The sequence below is a fragment of the Cibotium barometz genome, chromosome 17 (genome assembly GCF_041138505.1).
Source record: "Cibotium barometz isolate CiBa-2024 chromosome 17, ASM4113850v1, whole genome shotgun sequence".
NCBI classification, from domain to species: Eukaryota; Viridiplantae; Streptophyta; class Polypodiopsida; order Cyatheales; family Cibotiaceae; genus Cibotium; species Cibotium barometz.
In genome coordinates this window covers 34,991,569-35,011,773 of record NC_141062.1, presented here as the reverse complement: position 1 = coordinate 35,011,773, position 20,205 = coordinate 34,991,569, and the positions used below count along the sequence as shown (strand labels likewise).

The window sequence follows — 20,205 nt, the reverse complement described above, 5'->3', positions numbered from 1 at the left end:
AAATTCTCTTTGTCCCCTTCACACTTGGGGTTGTCCACACATGGGAAACCTTAAAAAAAGGAATTTCTAAAGTCCATGAAGCAATTTGCCCCAAACTGATGCCATTCACACTGTCCACCATGTCCCCGTGCACGTCTGCATATTGTCAAGAGAAAACACAGGGTCGTGACATACGCCCCTCTTGAAAAATATGAAGCATCCTCGATTGCACTCAATGGCACAGTAAGGCATCTTATGAGCAAAGATGCGCCATATGACCAAAGCAATGGCCCTCCAGTGCATTTGGGTGATGAGACAATCATCCTGCACAATATGGCCACACCGTCACGTGAAAGTGAGAAACAAAACTTGCTTGTTCCTTCAGAACCTGCAACAAAAGTCTAAAACCAAGTGGAAACACTTAACCTGTGTTAGCCAAAAACAAAACCATGCATCATTCTACATATGACACACATATGCATGACACATATGCATTCGCAAACAATATGCTCCTCAAGAACTCTAAAGTAACAGTCTAAGGGCTGCTCGCAAGCCTTACGCCCATGGACATCCCGCAGGAGTCACAACTGGTGGTACAACATGAGCATATGAAAGCACTCAATGCATCCAAACAATACATCCACTAAGTACGTTCCACGTATGTCCCTCTTGATGCTTTACCCACTTTGTACATGGCCATCCCGCAGGAGCCACACCCAATGGTGCATCCATGAACATAATAAAGTACTTGATGTATCATACCAACATACATGCCTCACACGACACAATCCGGAGTATTCCCAATGTATTCTCAAGGGTACCAGGATCCAATGGCACCAGAATACAATAATACCTCAGAAAGTGTATGCATACATGCACAAATAGAGTTCGATCCATATATCTATGAACCAAACCAACTCTAGGACTACTCGCGAGAGTTATGCCCTCCATAGAGTCTCGAAGTGTTAGCTCAATTTGCCGCAGATTTTGAGCTCAACCAAACCATGCCATTCCAAAGGAGACCAGCTCCACAAATAGCATTATCTCAATATCCAATTGACCAATCCTGTGGTCAAGAACAGCCAGAACCATATGACAAAGATCAATGTCCCAATCTTCCTCAAGTCATACCTTAGTTCCAAAGGCAAAAACCATCTCTGTTAACCATAAGTGTAGACAGAGTTATCCATAGTTGCAGTAATAGTTCATGGTGCAGCCGACTGTGAACCATACCCAACTTTACCATCTCATGTGACTAGTACACAATATTATAGAAGTCCCATAAGCAGATGTACTGTCAGCTATCAGTACCTTCGGGTGAATACAAAGATGTCACCAAGTGACTCCTAGATGACAACTGAGCCTGTCTTAACAAGGGAGCAGAGGTGCTACCCCCCTCTTGAGCATCACGCAATGCTCCAGACCCCAGCTTTGCTGAACCTGAATGAGCCGTAGCAAGAGTCGGCTCCAACTCAAAGGCATCAAGATAAAGCTGCAATACCTTAGGTGAATCTGCTAAGTCACCCTCCTCCATCCACTTCGCATCCATCGGTGAACAGTTCTTGAACTTCACAAGATAGCGACACGAAACTTTACCTTGTACCTTTCTTTCCTTGTGTAACAGTATCTGCTCGGGAATAAGATCCTCATCAAGTTCCTCCACTTCCGTTTGAGCCTCATCTGATACATCCTTAGGCACCCAAAACTTGCTTACACTCCACCCAAGTGGTAAGCACAAGTCCCCAATGAAGCATAGTAGATCACCACTGCTAACATAGAAAGAGACTGCCTTTCGAACCCATGAAGCCTCCGTGAAGATACCACCGGTGACAAAGTGTCAAAATCCATAGCCTTCAACCCATCTTTTGCACCATAACACTTCAACTGCTTCTTGTTCCTGGCCGACTACATCTTGTCCTTGGTGTCTTTTCTCCTGAGCTTCATCCTCAGCTTTTGCTCTTCACCTCATATAGGCAAAGACACACAATCTTGCACTTCCTTTTCACTTTCCACATGTTGAAGCTTTTGATGTGACTCTCATGAGACAACCACAAGCTCACCCCCTTAGGAAAGTTGGCGATTGTCCCGGCTAGAGCAATCACGCACTCGCCTCCTTGAGAAAGTCGACAGCACTGTTTGTACGAACAACAGTTCAGCCAACAATCAGCTTCTTGCCAAAAGCAAAGGTGAAGAGAAGGAGATTCTGCAGGCGCCTGTATGTATTGATGCGCAGCAGCAGCCAGACTGTCCTCCAGAAGCCAAAGAGAGAGAGACAAAGGAGGCCTGTATCTCTGTTCTGTAGCGCAGCACAGCAACCAACTAGCTTCACTCTCCAAAAGGCAGACCATGGCCTGTATTCAGCAACGCCTGTATACACAACAACGCAACCCGCCTGCAACTTCTCCCAAAAAGCAAGAGATGACCAGCAACGCAGACCCGCCAACAGCTGTTTTCCAAAAAGCCAGCGTGTAACGCTGCCCGCCAGCAGCCCTTTCCCAAAAAGCAAGAGAGAGAAAGAGAAGCGTGTCTCCAAAAGTGGTGTAGCCTCCATAATTAGCTTTTGGGCCACCAAAGGTTATAAAACCTTTTAAATTAAATTCTCTGTCCCCTTCACACTTGGGGTTGTCCACACATGGGAAACCTTAAAAAAAAGAATTTCTAAAGTCCATGAAGCAATTTGCCCCAAACTGATGCCATTCACACTGGCCACCATGTCCCCGTGCACGTCTGCATACTATCAAGAGAAAACACAGGGTCGTGATAATTGCACTCGTCATCATACCAACTATGTTGAGGAGTTGTTGCATGCGCGGAAGCCTTGCTGTACTGATCCACAGTCCTAAGCTTGATTAAGAACAAGTTATAGAATAAACATGATTAAGACACAGGAGAGAGAAGAAGAGATTGGTGTCAGGGTTTTTGTGTATTTAATATGGTACAAAAAGGTTGCTTTAATGCTTGTGCATGACTGAGCCCTTGGTCAGCCCCATAAGGGGTTGACCTTTGGCCTTACATATCTTCTACTGATTGATGAGAATGAACTGATTCGTATAACTGAATTATAACTTCATGTATTTATATATGCCTGGAGTGCATATATAGGTGTTGTCGGCTAGGTTTGGACATGCACTATTATGATTTTAATGTATAAAATGCTGCGCATACTGTACTGCCTGCCCACATTGATTGGCCTTCACACCAGGTGGTGCCCTGCTTGCTGCTATGGGTCCCTGATGGCTGCTGACAGCCTGTCTACAATCAGCCGACAGAGGTCCCATGACTCCATGATGATGATGATGATGTTGATGCTGCTGATAATGATGATGATGTTGGTGCTGTTGATGATGATGATCGTACTGCTGATGCTGATGCTGATGCTACTGATGGTAATGATGATTCTACTGCTGTTGATGACCTAAATGATGTCCTAACTGATTACCCTAATCAGGGATTATGTTGTTCATGCCGGAGATTAGCCATGGCACACGTATGCACATGACATCCCTGTCAGCACATTCATTGCCCATGTTTGGTGTCCTTTTGGTCCCTTTTGCATGGCCCTTGATTGTGGGCTGGCCACCCCTTATTTTATATATTTTTTTGGGATTTTTCCCAGCCTGGATGCATTTTCCCAGTCGGCCAGCTTCAGTATGCCCAGTCGGCCAGATTTAGCATATCTGGTCGGCCAGCTCTCCCCACCTATAAATAGGTGGGCTGGCCTCTTAGTTTTGTATCTTGCCTAGTCTATCTTTTGCTCCCTCACTTATGAGACTACTTCTGTCTCTTGCTTGGCACTTCTGCTCTGTACACTCTTTCATGGTATCATTGCTCCCGGTTTAGCGATTCCCTCTGCTGCCCCAGATTCAGCCTGAAACCGATCCCGTCAAGTGGGAAAGACTCCGTTGGACACCCACACGCTTAATAGCACAACTTTAAAACCACAAATTTGAAATGGACAACTTTTAAGAACTTGAAATTTAAATGAAATGAAATGGAATGGAAACATAGACACCAGCACTGGGGCGGGAACGGGCCGACCCCCCCCTCAATATATGATATATTTATTGGGAGTATTTAATGAATACAATGCTCCATGGGTTCCAAGAACCAGATAATGTCCATGTACATATGAAAACAATACCAAACAAGTAGGCTCGAATTTCGATGTAGAAGCTCGAAGCAGAACGACCACTGGTGTGGCCCAATCTCTACGGTCCTGTGCTTTCACTGGACTCCGCGGAGAGCGCCTCACTCCGAGACCACGCACAAACAGGCGCTCTCGTACTAACGCCCGGCTCTCCCGATCTCAGCACCTTTGGACCGAGGTTCGCCAATACAGCTTGGACAACCCGGCACCGAACGGGTGTTGGCCGAGCGGGATGAATCTTTTATCAGATTTAAACATATAATACTTTACTCAAATCTGAAAATCACTTACTTGTAGATGGTTGATAGGAAACCAATACCCATGTGTGCAGTTACTAGTGACGGACACCAAGATGCAACAGCACGTCGAGGGGAGTAGTGGCCTGTAGAAAGATATAGCCCCCTGAAGAAGAGAGAGCAACCGCCTATGAAAGAAGACACAACCTCTTGCCAAAAAGAAGTTGGAGTAGCCGCCTTAGGAGAGAAATGCCTTGCTGACTGCAGTGGAGAAAAGGCAGCCTGATGGAGGAGATGGAGGCGCACAGTCACCTGCAGGAGGGAAGGTGGTGTAGATGCAAGAGTTGGTTGCCTGGTTGTACAGAAACGCAGCCAGCATCCAGAGGTGCAGTCGCTAGCAGTAGAGGTACAAACATGCGCCTGTGTGGGAGAGGTAGAAGCAGTCGCCTGTATGGGTTAGGCGCAGCAGTTCATCAGCCACCTGTAGAGGGGCAGGCGCAGCCAACAGCAGAGGGTACTGCAGCAGTCGCCCTCTTGAAGAACATGCGCCAGAGGGAGAGATAGGATCATGCGCCTGGTTATTCAGAGAGACAGCCCGCAGCCTGGTTGCTGTAGGAGCAGAGGCACATATAGATTCACCAGCAGCCGCCTGGGAGCATGTTTGGTTGCAGCCAGTAGTGCAGGGGCCACAATCGCTTGTAAGAGAGGAGGCGCAGGTTGGTGAAATAAACGCCTAAAGGAAGCGATTGGTTTTCACGCTTGAAGGAGGGAGCTTTTTTAATAATATTCATGTGGAGTTAACCTTGGTGATACCCACGCATGCATGTGAGGGATTAGTGGGGGTAGGTGACCATGCCCACCCCCACACTCACTTAAAAGTGGGGCTCCCCACCTTGGCCCCAAAGTGGGTGCCCACTTTTAAATAAGTGTGAACACCTAACCTTATAAAATAAAGGGTTAGAATAAAAAACATTAAAACAACAAGTGCGACATACTTACCACCTGTTCACATGCAACAAAACTCGTCAGAATACAGAGCAGACTTCACGACTCACTGGCAGGCGTCCCCGCTCAGTAAGTAACACGTCAGGCAGGCAAACACACAAATACATGTCATGCGAAAACAGTTTCAAACATGCAAAATATGTGTGCATGTGCAAAGTAACATGGACATATCTCCCGTTCATGGAACAAGTACAAAAATATCTGTCGGCACAAAACTGGCACGACATAAAAACATAAAAACCTGGTCTTCCTATGGAGTGACAGTCCCATAGGTAAGACACAGTTCCAGGCACGAGTTTCCCTATGGTGTGACAGTCCCATAGGCAAAACACGGCACGAATACTGGCTCTTCCATGGCGTGACAGTCCCATGGATCGAACACAGTCCAGGTCATACACGGGTGGCACTGATCTGGCTCCCGTCCATACGACACCATCCTGCTAACACACGGGTGGCACCAGTCTGGCTCCCGTCCATGTCAGCAAAATACTGGCCTCTTCACACGAGACACTGGCCTGGCCTCAAGTGAACGAGACGCAAAAACTGGAGATGGACCAAATGGTCGGCCAATTGGTGACATCCCCCCGGGCTTCTAAAGAGTTGACCTCAACTGAAAAGCCTCAAGATATGCCTGCAACAATTGCGGATAATCTGCAAAATAATCCTCATTTACCCATTTGGCATCAATAGGCAAATAATTCTTAAACTTCACAAGGTATCTCCTGGAAAGCTTTCCTGCAGGTAGCTTTCTCTCCTTGTGAAAAACAATCTGTTCTGGCTGGAGGATCTCCTCAAGCTCTTCAATCTCTGGCGGATCTTCTGTGACAGGCTCATCAGGATCTGGCCCCACATATTTCCGAAATAGACTCACATGAAAAGCATTGTGAATCTTCCAATGACTAGGTAAAGCAAGCCTGTAGGACACTTCATTGATCTTGTGAATCACCTTGAAGGGTCCATAATAGCGAGGAGAAAGCTTAGGATATGATCCTTGTCGTCCTGGCCTCTTCCGAAGCCTAGCCTTCTCAAATTTCAGCAATACCCAATCACCTTCTTTGACTTCCATGTCCCTTCTATGCTTGTCAGCAACCATTTTATGCTTATCCTAAGATCTTGCAATGGCTGTCCGCACCTGACCAAAGGCAACATCCAAGTCACGAACATATTCATCAGCTGCAAAAATCTCATCCTTGGTACGAAGGATGGGTGGCAAGACCACTCTGCCGTAAATAATCTCAAATGGAGCCTTTCCTGTGGAAGCATGGATTGTATTGTTGTAGACAAACTCAACAAGTGGAAGATACTTCTCCCATGCACTCTTTTGATCTGCCACATAACACTTCAACAAATCCAACACGGCTGAATTTGCAGCTTCACTTTGGCCATCCGTTTGGGATGATAAGCTGATGAAAGCTCAAGTTTAGTACCCATATTATCAAACAAAGCCCTCCAAAATAGGCTTGTAGTCCTGGGATCTCTATCCCCAACAATGGATTTAGGCATACCATGATGCTTGAAAATATTAGCAAGAAAAAGCTTTACCATATGATCAGCTTTGATGGTTTTCTTGACGGGCAAGAAGTGAGCTTGCTTGCTAAACCTGTCCACAATAGGAATAGGCAATGGCTGAAGCAAACCAGGAGGCTTTTGCCTATCAAATTTCACCTTTTGGCAAGTGATACATGCACGCACATAAGCCTCAATGTCTTTACGCATGCTTGGCCAAAAGAAATACCTCTGAATCATGCGAGTAGTAGGCATAATACCTCTATGACCAGCATAAGGTGGAGCGTGACATTCGTCCATAACCTTTGGACGCAAATCCTTCACCACACATAGGCAATTATCCTTCATGAGATAACCCTCGTTGATAACATAAGAGGCATGTGAATGACCAGCCATCAAATCAGTCCATATATGGCAAAAATCAGCATCTAAATGATACAAATCTCTCATAGCAGATAGATCTCCATGAGAGGCCACTGAGACTGCAGCAACATAAGGCCTCCTAGATAGTGCATCGGCCACGACATTTTTCTTTCCTGGAATATGCACAATCTGAAAATGAAACATGGAAAGAAAATTTGCCATTCTCATCTGCTTCTCTGAAAGCTTGGTTTGAGATAAAAAGTATCTCAAGCTTTGATGATCTGTCTTGACTACAAATTCAGCCCCAAGAAGATAATGTTTCCAAATCTTTAAGGCGTGAATTACAGCCAAGAGCTCTTTCTCATAGATATCCATATGAAGCTCAACATCATGCAAACGACGGCTCTCGTATGCAACTGCATGCCCTTCTTGATTTAGGACAGCTCCTATGCAATCACCACAAGCATCACATTCAACCACGAATGACTTGTGCAAGTCAGGAACAATCAATACTGGACCACAAATGATCGCATGCTTGAGCTGCAAGAAAGCATCCTGTTCCTTTGAAGTCCATTTGAAAGCAGTTTTCTTCTTTGTGAGATCATGTAGAGGAGTGGCAATCATAGCAAAATGCCTTATGAAACGCCTGTAATATGAACATAATCCCAGAAAACTACGTACTTGATGTACGTTTTGCAATTCGGGCCAATTCCGAATGGTCTCTACCTTTGCAGGATCCATTGTAACTCCATCCTTGGATACAATATGTCCCAGATAATGAATCTCTGAAAGGAAAAACTCACTTTTCTTGGCATTGACGAAAAGTTTATGCTTCCGCAACTCTTCGAACACTGTGACCAAATGAGTTCTGTGTTCCTGCTCATTCTTGGAGAAAACCAAGATATCATCAAAGAAGACTCCTGTAAACTTGCGATGGGGTCGGAATATCCTATCCATCATACGATTAAAAGTAGCAGGAGCATTGGTGAGACCAAAAGGCATTACCAAGAATTCATATAATCCGAAGGCTGTCCTGAATGCAGTCTTATGGACATCTTGTGGCACCACGCGTATCTGGTGATAACCACTCTTCAAATCAAGTCTGCTAAAGCAAGCTGAACCATCAAGCTTATCCAAGATATCATCAATACGTGGAATAGGAAATCTGTTCTTGATGGTAAGCTTGTTCAAAGCTCTATAGTCTACACACATACAGAATGATCCGTCCTTCTTTTGAACAAGAAGCACAGGAGAGCAGTAAGGTGAGGAACTGGGCTGAACCAAACCTTTCTCTAAAAGCTCGTTTACTTGCTTCATAATTTCTTCTTGTTGTGCAGCACTCACTCGGTATGCGGGTTTGTTAGGTGGAGAACTACCTGGCACAAGATCTATGCGATGATCTTCGGGCCTTTGGGGAGGTAATTCACCTGGCAACGAGTCAGCAAAACAGTCGTTGAATGCATTAAGAAAATTCAGCCTATCATTATACATAGCATCAACATTTTGATGATTTGGCACAAGACTATCACGCACAAAAATCAAGTACGCTGAAAGACTCTTTTTCATTGCTTTATTAATTTGGATGTGTGATACAACTGGGATAGAATCCCCTTCTTTGCCAGCATCAATAAAATGCATGCGGCCTTTATGCATAAAGGAAATCATATTAGACTTGTAGTCTTTGCGGGGCTCAAGCCTATGATGCCACGGCTTGCCCAACAATACATCACATCCATTCAGAGGAGCAACTAGAAAATGCTCATTATCAAGGTAGCCCTGGATATGGATACGCAACTTCCCAATCAAAGGGGTAACCTGCACCTCTTTACCAATAAATGCAGCTTCGGCTTCAATCTGAGGTCCCATGTTTTCAACCTCAATACCCAATGCAGCTGCCATTTGCATAGAGATGAAATTGTCAGTTGCACAGTCATCAAACATAAAGAGTGCGGGCTGATCCTTGATTTGCCCCCAAGCCTTGCAAACCATACGCTCTTTTGCATCATGACCTGTATTACCTTGCACATCAGGAACTGCATGAACATTTGCTTTGGTGTGCTTGTCCTCGTGCTGTGGTTTGCGATCTAGGCATTGTCGGAACATGTGGTCTTTGCTACCACAAGAAAAGCATTTTCCATCCTTAGCATATTGCTCTCTTTGCTCCGGAGTTAATCCAAATTTGTTCTTCCTTGGGCCCTGCTCTTTTGATGTGTTATTTTCAGCTTTACCACCCCTGTAAGGCTCCCGGAAGTTCTTTTTAGGTGGCTGTCCACCCTTTTGCTGATTTGGGACAGCCTTGTCCTTCCCCTTGAAACCTCCTTGATCTTGCTTGATCTTGAGCACCAATTGCTCCGTAGCAAGGGCAGAAGCTGTGAGTTGTTGCAACGTATGTTTTGGGTGCAATTCAATACCCGATCTATATGCTGGTTGCAATCCAGAACGAAACTTCCTCTTTCTTTCATCCTCTGTGATTTGCATGAAGGGAGTCACTTCCAGCAACACTTTCCAAAATTTGTTAACATACTGTTGCACACTCTCATTATCTTTTTGTTCCAGCCTGTCCCACTTTTGAGTGAGAGTTTGCTCTGCATTGGGTGGCAAGAACTGAGCATAAAGTCTATCTTTGAATTCCTTCCAAGTAGAGATGGAATCCTTGGTGATCTTTTCAGTGATCCACCAATGAGCAGCAGTCCCTTTCAAAAACATGCTAGCATGGCGCACCTTTGACTTTTCTGTAAAGTCCTCATCGCTAAAAGCAATGTCGAACTGTGCCACAAACGCTAACACCTTAGAAGCATCATGTTCACCATGAAAGACATCAAATTTGACAGATTTATCACCTGCTTTGAATTCCTTGAGCTTCCTGGCATGAGGCTCATGATCTTCTCTTTTTCTTTTCCCCTTATCCAACGGGGTAGCCCTGTCTGCATGGGCTCCATGGGCCGTCATAGAAGCTTCATGGGGCACGGTGGCATGTGCTCCACGAACTCGAAACTCAGATGCATGTGACTTACCTGCATATGGCATGGTCTCTCCATGAGACAACTCAGAAGGCAAAATTTTTCTGGAAGTAGACCTGTCACCATGAGATACATATCTTGCATGCATGTGACTTTCGTGCCCTCCATGAGCACTGGCATACATATATCTGTCAGGCTTAGTGCCTTGGGGAGAGGATGCATGTCGAGAGGTGACAGTCACCTCTTCCTTTTGCATAAAAGATTTCAGCCTCTGGGATGCGAGATCTCCATGCTTCAAACGAGGTGGATTTCTGAATTTCAGCTCTCCGTCATCCCCCTCTTTGATATCACCTTTGCGAAGGAGATAGGCAAGTGCCAACTCCCTTGCTTTCTTGCCCACTTCACGAGCCATTGATTCAAAGGTTACATCAACCATAGCATCAGCCTTCCTGGCTTCAATAGCACTTTGTAGATGTGGATCTTCATGCAAAAACTTCAACTCTTGCTCTTGAGCCTGCAAAAGTTTTCTCATATGTTCCATTTCAGCCCTCATAACATCAGGCTCTTGTTCAAGCATAACTGTCTTTCCTGGAGACAGTTGACCCTTGGATTCACTATCCATAACCCTTTCAAGGGGCTTGTGCCTACCACGCAGGGCATCAGACCCATGAGAGGCACTAGAGGGACCCCTCGAATTAGGCACTTCCAAAGGGTTGCCTTGGCTGTCCATTGTGTTCAAAGTTTGCTAAAAGCGGGATGTCCAGTACACAGGTTCGTTTCCCCACTAGGAAGAGGGAAACAACCGTGCTCTGATACCAATGAAACCGATCCCGTCAAGTGGGAAAGACTCCGTTGGACACCCACACGCTTAATAGCACAACTTTAAAACCACAAATTTGAAATGGACAACTTTAAACAACTTGAAATTTAAATGAAATGAAATGGAATGGAAAAATGGACACCAGCACTGGGGCCGGAACGGGCCGACCCCCCCCTCAATATATGATATATTTATTGGGAGTATTTAATGAATACAATGCTCCATGGGTTCCAAGAACCAGATAATGTCCATGTACATATGAAAACAATACCAAACAAGTAGGCTCGAATTTCGATGTAGAAGCTCGAAGCAGAACGACCACTGGTGTGGCCCAATCTCTACGGTCCTGTGCTTTCACTAGACTCTGCGGAGAGCGCCTCACTCCGAGACCACGCACAAACAGGCGCTCTCGTACTAACGCCTGGCTCTCCCGATCTCAGCACCTTTGGACCGAGGTTCGCCAATACAGCTTGGACAACCCGGCACCGAACGGGTGTTGGCCGAGCGGGATGAATCTTTTATTAGATTTAAACATATAATACTTTACTCAAATCTGAAAATCACTTACTTGTAGATGGTTGATAGGAAACCAATACCCATGTGTGCAGTTACTAGTGACGGACACCAAGATGCAACAGCACGTCGAGGGGAGTAGTGGCCTGTAGAAAGATATAGCCCCCTGAAGAAGAGAGAGCAACCGCCTATGAAAGAAGACACAACCTCTTGCCAAAAAGAAGTTGGAGTAGCCGCCTTAGGAGAGAAATGCCTTGCTGACTGCAGTGGAGAAAAGGCAGCCTGATGGAGGAGATGGAGGCACACAGTCACCTGCAGGAGGGAAGGTGGTGTAGATGCAAGAGTTGGTTGCCTGGTTGTACAGAAACGCAGCCAGCATCCAGAGGTGCAGTCGCTAGCAGTAGAGGTACAAACATGCGCCTGTGTGGGAGAGGTAGAAGCAGTCGCCTGTATGGGTTAGGCGCAGCAGTTCATCAGCCACCTGTAGAGGGGCAGGCGCAGCCAACAGCAGAGGGTACTGCAGCAGTCGCCCTCTTGAAGAACATGCGCCAGAGGGAGAGAGAGGATCATGCGCCTGGTTATTCAGAGACACAGCCCGCAGCCTGGTTGCTGTAGGAGTAGAGGCACATATAGATTCAGCAGCAACCGCCTGGGAGCATGTTTGGTTGCAGCCAGTAGTGCAGGGGCCACAATCGCTTGTAAGAGAGGAGGCGCAGGTTGGTGAAATAAACGCCTGAAGGAAGCGATTGGTTTTCACGCTTGAAGGAGGGAGCTTTTTTAATAATATTCATGTGGAGTTAACCTTGGTGATACCCACGCATGCATGTGGGGGATTAGTGGGGGTAGGTGACCATGCCCACCCCCACACTCACTTAAAAGTGGGGCTCCCCACCTTGGCCCCAAAGTGGGTGCCCAAAGGGGGTGCCCACTTTCAAATAAGTGTGAACACCTAACCTTATAAAATAAAGGGTTAGAATAAAAAACATTAAAACAACAAGTGCGACATACTTACCACCTGTTCACATGCAACAAAACTCGTCAGAATACAGAGCAGACTTCACGACTCACTGGCAGGCGTCCCCGCTCAGTAAGTAACACGTCAGGCAGGCAAACACACAAATACATGTCATGCGAAAACAGTTTCAAACATGCAAAATATGTGTGCATGTGCAAAGTAACATGGACATATCTCCCGTTCATGGAACAAGTACAAAAATATCTGTCGGCGCAAAACTGGCACGACATAAAAACATAAAAACCTGGTCTTCCTATGGAGTGACAGTCCCATAGGTAAGACACAGTTCCAGGCACGAGTTTCCCTATGGTGTGACAGTCCCATAGGCAAAACACGGCACGAATACTGGCTCTTCCATGGCATGACAGTCCCATGGATCGAACACAGTCCAGGTCATACACGGGTGGCACTGATCTGGCTCCCGTCCATACGACACCATCCTGCTAACACACGGGTGGCACCAGTCTGGCTCCCGTCCATGTCAACAAAATACTGGCCTCTTCACACGAGACACTGGCCTGGCCTCAAGTGAACGAGACGCAAAAACTGGAGATGGAATGGTTGGCCAATTGATGACACAGCCCTGTCTATAGCCCCTTTGCCTCTGCGTTTTTCTCAGATTTGCAGCCCTCTGGTTATTGCGTTTTCTGGACAGCTTCTGCTAATTGCTTTCCCTTCAGTTTGGCTTCATCACTTACAACCAGAAGGTAATTTCTCATCAGCGTTTTGCTTCTACTTGGAGTTTGGATCTAGGCGGCCTGTTTTTTCAGGACAGCAGTCCCTCTTTGGCAGTGTTTTCCTCTCCGGTGGACATTCCCTTTTGCAAAGGGGGTATTGTGGTGGTTCGGGCTTTGGTGGCAACCTTGGTACCTGTGGTGGACACTCCTTTCGAGATTGTGCATATTTCTGAGATTGAGCCCAAGCTTTTGTGATGGCTGCCCCGACTACACTTCATATGTTCTCTGACTCTGCAAAGTTGGATGGTTCCAACTATACCTTTTTCAGGATAGCAGCCTCTCTTTGGCTGCGTTTTCCTCTCCGGTGGACATTCCCTTTTGCAGACGGGGTATTGTGGTGGTTCGGGCTTTGGTGGCAACCTTGGTACTTGTGGTGGACACTCCTTTCGAGATTGTGCATATTTCTATGATTGAGCCCAAGCTTTTGTGATGGCTGCCCCTGAAAGAGTGCACAGAGCGGAAGCAAAAGGGCACTAGAGTGTGCTGAATAGAGAGTGCAAGACAGTCCCAAGCAAGAGACACAAGCAGTCTCATAAGTGAGGGAGCAAAAGATACAAAAGTGAGAGGCCAACCCCACCGGTGGGGAGAGCTGGCCGACTGGAGCTGAATAAGCTCGCCGACTAGAGTAGAGTAGCTGGCCGATTGGGAAAATACCATATGGCCTGGGAAAAATCCTAGAAAAACATGTAAAATAGGGGTGGCCATCCCACAATCAAGGGACATGCAAAAGGGACCAAAAGGACACCAGAAATGGGAAAAAACTGGGGATGAATGTGCTAACACCCCCTCTCAGCACCAGATGCTGAACAAAATCCGAGAAGCCGAAGGAGTCATCCTCTGTCAAAGACAAAAGAATGCAGCAACAACAGGTACCAAGAAAGCTCCACAAGCAATCTCCACAGCAACTCAGCTACAAAAGCAACAGAACAAGCTGCCAGGTACACTACTTCACTAGAAGAAAACAACCATGTAGGCTGTGTCGTGTTACTCCAAATATCGGTGCCAAACCCAAATATAAACACAGTGCCACAGAGATCCCTAGAAGCCTGTAGCTCCAAGAAGATAATACCCTCAAAAGAAATAGAGTCCATCTGCTCCAACGCTGTACCAAGAGTAGCCAAATGATGTTGTACAATAGCATCCTCCTCGAAGGTCGGCATCGCCAGTTGTAAGACCTCAACTGCCCCCTTTGAAAACTCATGTCGGGACTCCACAAGCCCAACCAAATCCAAATCCCAATCCTTCAAGCCCTGGAAGTACCACTGTGCCCCCCAGGTATGGTCACGGACACACCTGACCACAATCCAGAATCCTCACACAGAGTAAGGGAAATAGGAACATTCACAGTAGTGGTAATTGAAGTAGTAGTAGCCTCCTCAATAGCATCACACAACATAGAAGCTCGCTCCTCCATAGAAGGCAAAGGGACCAACAACACATCCTAGTCACTGGTTGACGAAGAAAGAGTCGGAGGTGAAGCAATAGGAGACAAATCCCCCTCAGAAGCTGTGAGCAAAGATAGCCCACTGTCTTCCTCAAAAACATTACCAGAGATATCATCCTGGCAAGGAGAAGCATGCACAGAAACTGAAGGCAAGGCAACAGGAGAAACAAACTCCTGAGATGCAGTGAGCAAAACTAGCCCACTATTCTTCACTGTAGGAACATCTCCAAAAGAAGTATCCATAAGATCATTGGCTGCCATAGTTGTCACAGTATGAAAACACGATACGTACAGGAATTTTCGGTACGATATGAAATTTTGGGATACCGTACGATAAAATATGGTTGTTTTTATTAAAGAACACCTAAAAACATAGACATTTTCAATTTGGAAGGGTAGAGTCTAGAGAAGTTGTTTCAAACCAAAATATCATTAAAAACAAGTTTGAAGTGACAAACAAAAGTACATAAAGCATAGAGGTGCGATGCGATCATGCGTGCTAGGCACGAGTACAAAAAGAGAGGCTAGAGCCAAGGCCCAAGGAGAGACTAGACAAAGGCATCACTATCAGAGCTCTCGCTGAAATCATCCTCATGAGAAGAGGACACATCAGTGGCCTCGCCGAAGTCGCCATCGCTAAGAAGGTTGCCCTCATCATCAAACTCGGGCTCTTTAAGCTCATGTGAGAAGCCAAAGGGAGCATCCTCATCTGCAAGAGCGAGTGTGGAGCTACCCGAACCACGCCGCACATAGGTATGCACTATGTCCCTGGAAGCACCACGAACCGTGCATCCAAGGCTTTCTACTTGCACTCCTCTGCCACTAGCTTCACGCCCACGACGAGTGCGAGTAGGTCGTCAATCAAACGACTCGAGCTCTCGATAGATCTCTGCATAGATCCTCTCCTCCTCCTCATCTTGCACTTTGTTTACACTCTCATGAGTGTCCCCTATGAGCTTGAATGCATCCACATTCACCTACATTGTAAAATGATCAGGTGACAAGCAATGTATTAGAATTTAGTTTCAAATTTCAATAAACATTAAAGTTTGAAATTTGAATGCTTATAACTTATAACTTATAACCCAAGAGCCAGAACGGACTGCTCGCTGAAGCTATCGCCTCCACCCCTGCTCAAGTCGCCTGCTCGCACCCCCCCTCCCCGCCCTCGTGACTGCCTTCCCCGCCTGCTCGCGCCGCCCCCTCTCACCCCACCCCTGTGTTGCTTGCGCCCATCGCCCCCTGCCCGCCTGCCCCGTCATCTTCGCGCCCCCCGCTGCCGCCCCCTTGCTCCGCGTCCTGCCGCCCCTGCCTGCCCCCAGCCCCCCCCCCTTTCGCGCTTGCCCCCCCGCCCCCCCCCCCTCCTTGCGTTCTCCGCTGCCCCCCCTCTCTTCTCCGCCTCTGCCTTCCGCCCCTCCCCCTCTTTTCCGCCCCCCTCTGTCTGCCGCCCCTTCCCCTCTTTTTTCCTCCCATCCCCCTTTTGCCCTCCCCACTCCGCCTTATCTGTGCAGCTCGGTTCTTGCATGACCCTACGTTTTTCGCTTCGCCCTCGACTCAGCTTCAAACTCTGATGGAGACTCCTCCCGCCCCACCTCAGAGGGACTCTTCCGCAGCCCCCTCACCCGCCCCTGAGGATACCCCCATCAGGCTTTCTCTTTCGCCAGAAGAGGAAGCGAGCCTCACCGCAGAGGTGGAACGCCTCCAGGCACACTCCACCATCTGCCGTATAGTTGGCACTCGCCCCAGCAGAGGGGAGAACCGGGATCTTCTCCAGGCCCGCCTTCTTGCAGATGTGGGCAAGATCCTGGACGTTCAGCTCTACTGGGCCGCGGACACTACCAGATCGAGTTTGAGACAGCCCAGAGCGTGGCCCAGGTCCTAGCCATGAGTCCCCTTGAAATCAAGGGCGCTCGGGCCTTCTTCAGACCTTGGCAGCATCGTTTCGACCCAGCAGCGGGCGGAGCAGGGAGAGCGCCTATTCCATGTCACAGTTTGCTTTCTGACTTTGCCGCGAGTACCTTCCGCTCCTTTCTAGGACAGGAGCATTGGTGGGCTCGGTGCTTGAGATGCTACTGCTGATGCTGATGCTACTGATGGTAATGATGATTCTACTGCTGTAGATAACCTAAATGCTGTCCTAACTGATTATCCTAATTACGGATAATGCTATTCATGCCGGAGATTAGCCATGGAACGGGCATGCACATCAAAGGAGCGATCCACCACGAGGCTTGGTGGTAGAGTGGTGTGTGGAGGGGAAAGAGATGCGGGCTGATCATGCAAGAAGGTCGTGAGCTAGGCCATGATGGTGGACAGTGGGGCAGAAAGATCAAGAGTGGAGAGTTGGGGCTCGAGATGACCTTGATAAACATTATCTAGGTTATGGTGGAAGTGCATCTCCGTGTGGTGGCCATGATTGATGAGGACAAGCGCAAGCAAGGTAGAGCACTGAATGTGCAGGTCATAGGAGTTCCAGCAGGAGCTTCTCCCAAAGCAGATGGTGAGCAGCTATGCAGACAGATGGGTGTGGAGGGCAATCCATTCATTGATGTATGGCATGCAGGAAAAGACATGACCACAGAGAGGCCACTCCTTGTCAAATTCAAGGATGCCCTCACCACTACACCATCATGGCGAAGCAGGCTGCCATGAAAGGCACAAAGATCTACATAGGAGATGACCTCACTCCCTTGCAGGTGGAGCAAAAGATCGGAATGTTACAGGTCATGTAAGCATGGAAGGCAGGCAAATGGGCAGCGTATCGTGATGGTTGAGTCATTGTTGATGAGGACCAGCGAAGCAAGGTAGAGCACTAAATGTGCAGGTCATAGGAGTTCCACCAGGAGCTTCTCCCGAAGCAGATGGTGAGCAGCTATGCAGACGGATGGGTGTGGAGGACAATCCATTCATTGATGTATGGCGTGCAGGAAAAGAAATGACCACAGAAAGGCCTCTCCTCGTCAAATTCAAGAATGCCCTCACCCGCTATGCCATCATGACCAAGCAAGCTGCTGTGAAAGGCACAAAGATCTACATGGGAAACGACCTCACTCCCTTGCAGGTGGAGCAAAAGACCAGAATGCTACAGGTCATGGAAGCCCGGAAGGCAGGCAAATGGGAGGCGTATCGTGGTTGAGTCATAATTATGGAGAGGCACCCTGCCTAACGGGGCAGGGTCTATGAGACCACAAATGTGCTTCACATGGCGACATGGAACTGCGATAACACTTTATGTGTGGCTTTAGACTTACAGGAAGCCATGTTATCTTGTATAAGGCCTCGTCAATTGGCTCATGGAACTTGGGCCTCAACCTTTCTATGAGGGGATACTAATCGATCATGCCATATATGGAGTGACCAGTCAGAGAATGCAGGTCATCCCTTTGGACTCGACACTTAACTCTGCAATGGACACTGACTGGAGGCTTGATTGCATGGCACGGGTCTTCAGAATGCACTGTACTGGGGCCATAAAAAAGCCCAAACCTTCCATACTCAGACCGTATCTGGTCATTATCTTGTCAAGAGTCACTCATGCTCTCAAATCCAGGATTCAGGGACCTTCTAGGACAGCCAAATACAGATGGAGAGGCTTCATGCATATTTAGGTATATAGCCCTTCATGTCTGGCTCAGGTTTGAGTACTGTCTGGAATCATCTTATTCCTATATGGTTCAGCCAGCAGTGATTTTTTTTAAACCATCCCTTTCTGTATTAAAAAATCCTAGATGTATGTTAATTGATTGATAGCAGCCTCCAATTTGAGAAATTTATATACATATATACACCAAGACAAGACAAAGATATCATTTACCATGGCTCAGGTTTGGATACTGTCTGGAATCATCTTATTCCTATATGGTTCCGCCAGCAGTGATTTGTTTTTTAAAACCATCCCTTTAAAATAAAGAGCCTAGATGTATGTTAATTTATTGATAGCCGTCTCCATTTTGAGAAAATATATATACATACATACACCAAGATAAGACAAAGATATCATAGACTTCCCTGATTTACCATGGCTGATCATTTTTGTACACAAGCATATAGTTAAACCACACAATCCCTCACCAAGACAAGGTATCCACAGGTTTCAAAGAACGCCTACCTAAAAATAACAAAAAACTATGGTTTGCAATAAATCTACTATCCCAGACATGGATTAATCAAAAACTTGATAGCCAAATCAATAAAAATCCAAAAACTAAGTGGTATAATGTGGCACCTTTTGTCCAAAATATACAGAAAATAATTTGATGGCAGGATCCCGTTCAAAAGAGTATATATCATAATCAGCTTGCCGCCTTTTGACGTGTGCTTTGAAACATGGATCATCTTGTGGGTCTAATAATTGCAACCAGTTCAAATAACTCATAACATAAGCCATGTAGACTCTAAAGAATGACCCATCTGGCACCTATAAGTAGCAAAAACCAATTGTTAAAATCAAGGACTCAAATTCTCAAGCAACTACTAAGAACCAGAAGCCAGAGGTCAGAATAAAGCAACCTGTCACCATTGGTCTTCTTAGTGTGACCGGTAGTCTAAAGCCCTAAAGACTTGTATCCTACACCCCTAGGAAATTGCTCATGGCCTCCACCACAAATAAGAAGAAAAACGAGCCACGGGCTTGGTTGTATTGCACATGCACATCTGGGATGAGGGCCTAAGCATATGATATGGGTCATAGGACTTGGGTTTATGGGCAGCTCACATGTGAAAGGTCCTAGGAGTAAGTGACTATATAAGTCACTTTTGAGATAGTTTGAACATCTTTTTGACGTATTACCATTTTAGTAATCTTCCTGCCTAGAACAAGCTTTCATGGTGAGCTCTCCCTCTTGAGAAGCTATGTGTGTACTCCATTATGAGTACAAACTGTGGTACTCTGGTTGAGAGCACCCACCCCCTTTCTTGCATTGGTATCTGAGCTCTTGTCTTTGTTCTCAGCAAGATTTGGAGTTCTTGAATTCGCTTAGGGGTTTCTTGATCTTGATTAGAGATTTTTTTATCTTCATTAGTGATTTCTGATCTTGCTTAGAGAATTCTGTTAGATCTTATCCTTGTTTTAGGCATATTTTTGCATAGGAACTGGATCTATGGCAATGGCCATCATGGTGCGAACATCATGCCATGTGAAGCTATGGTGTAGGGCATTTTACATTTCAAACAGGGTCGAGAGGCAGTTCTGTAGCAATGGCCTTCACAGTCATGAAGGTGGACCTTTACAGCCAAGAGTCATGAGTTTCCACAGTGGTTCTCCGTAAAGTGGAAAGAGTACAAGGCATCACAGCCATAGTAGCAGGGGAACGCTGTTTCCACCCGTTGGGAACGGTGGAACACGTTCCCCCAAGGCCGAGATGCCTAAACCAGGTGGAATGCACATGGGGGAATGAATTCCCAGGGGAACAGCCACAGGAACGTGGGGGAACGGTTACATGGAACGCCTGGCTGCCATTTCCCTTTTGGAGAGTTTTTGA

At 46.7% G+C, this 20,205-nt stretch overlaps 1 protein-coding gene across 6 annotated transcripts in view; it reads right to left on the bottom strand.

Annotated features, from left to right (window-relative positions):
* LOC147629924 (uncharacterized) overlaps positions 1-20,205 on the bottom strand; it is a 48,981-nt gene that overhangs the window by 8,833 nt on the left and 19,943 nt on the right. For 3 of the 6 annotated variants that reach the window (XM_086810885.1, XM_086810886.1, XM_086810887.1), the window contains exon 4: positions 18,951-19,142. The exons of 2 other annotated variants lie outside the window; for them this stretch is intronic. In XM_086810885.1, coding sequence (XP_086667011.1) covers positions 18,951-19,142 — 192 coding nt within the window. Of the gene's footprint in view, positions 1-18,950; positions 19,143-20,205 lie in introns of those variants that run through there. One more of the 6 variants, XM_086810890.1, reaches the window with a different exon arrangement.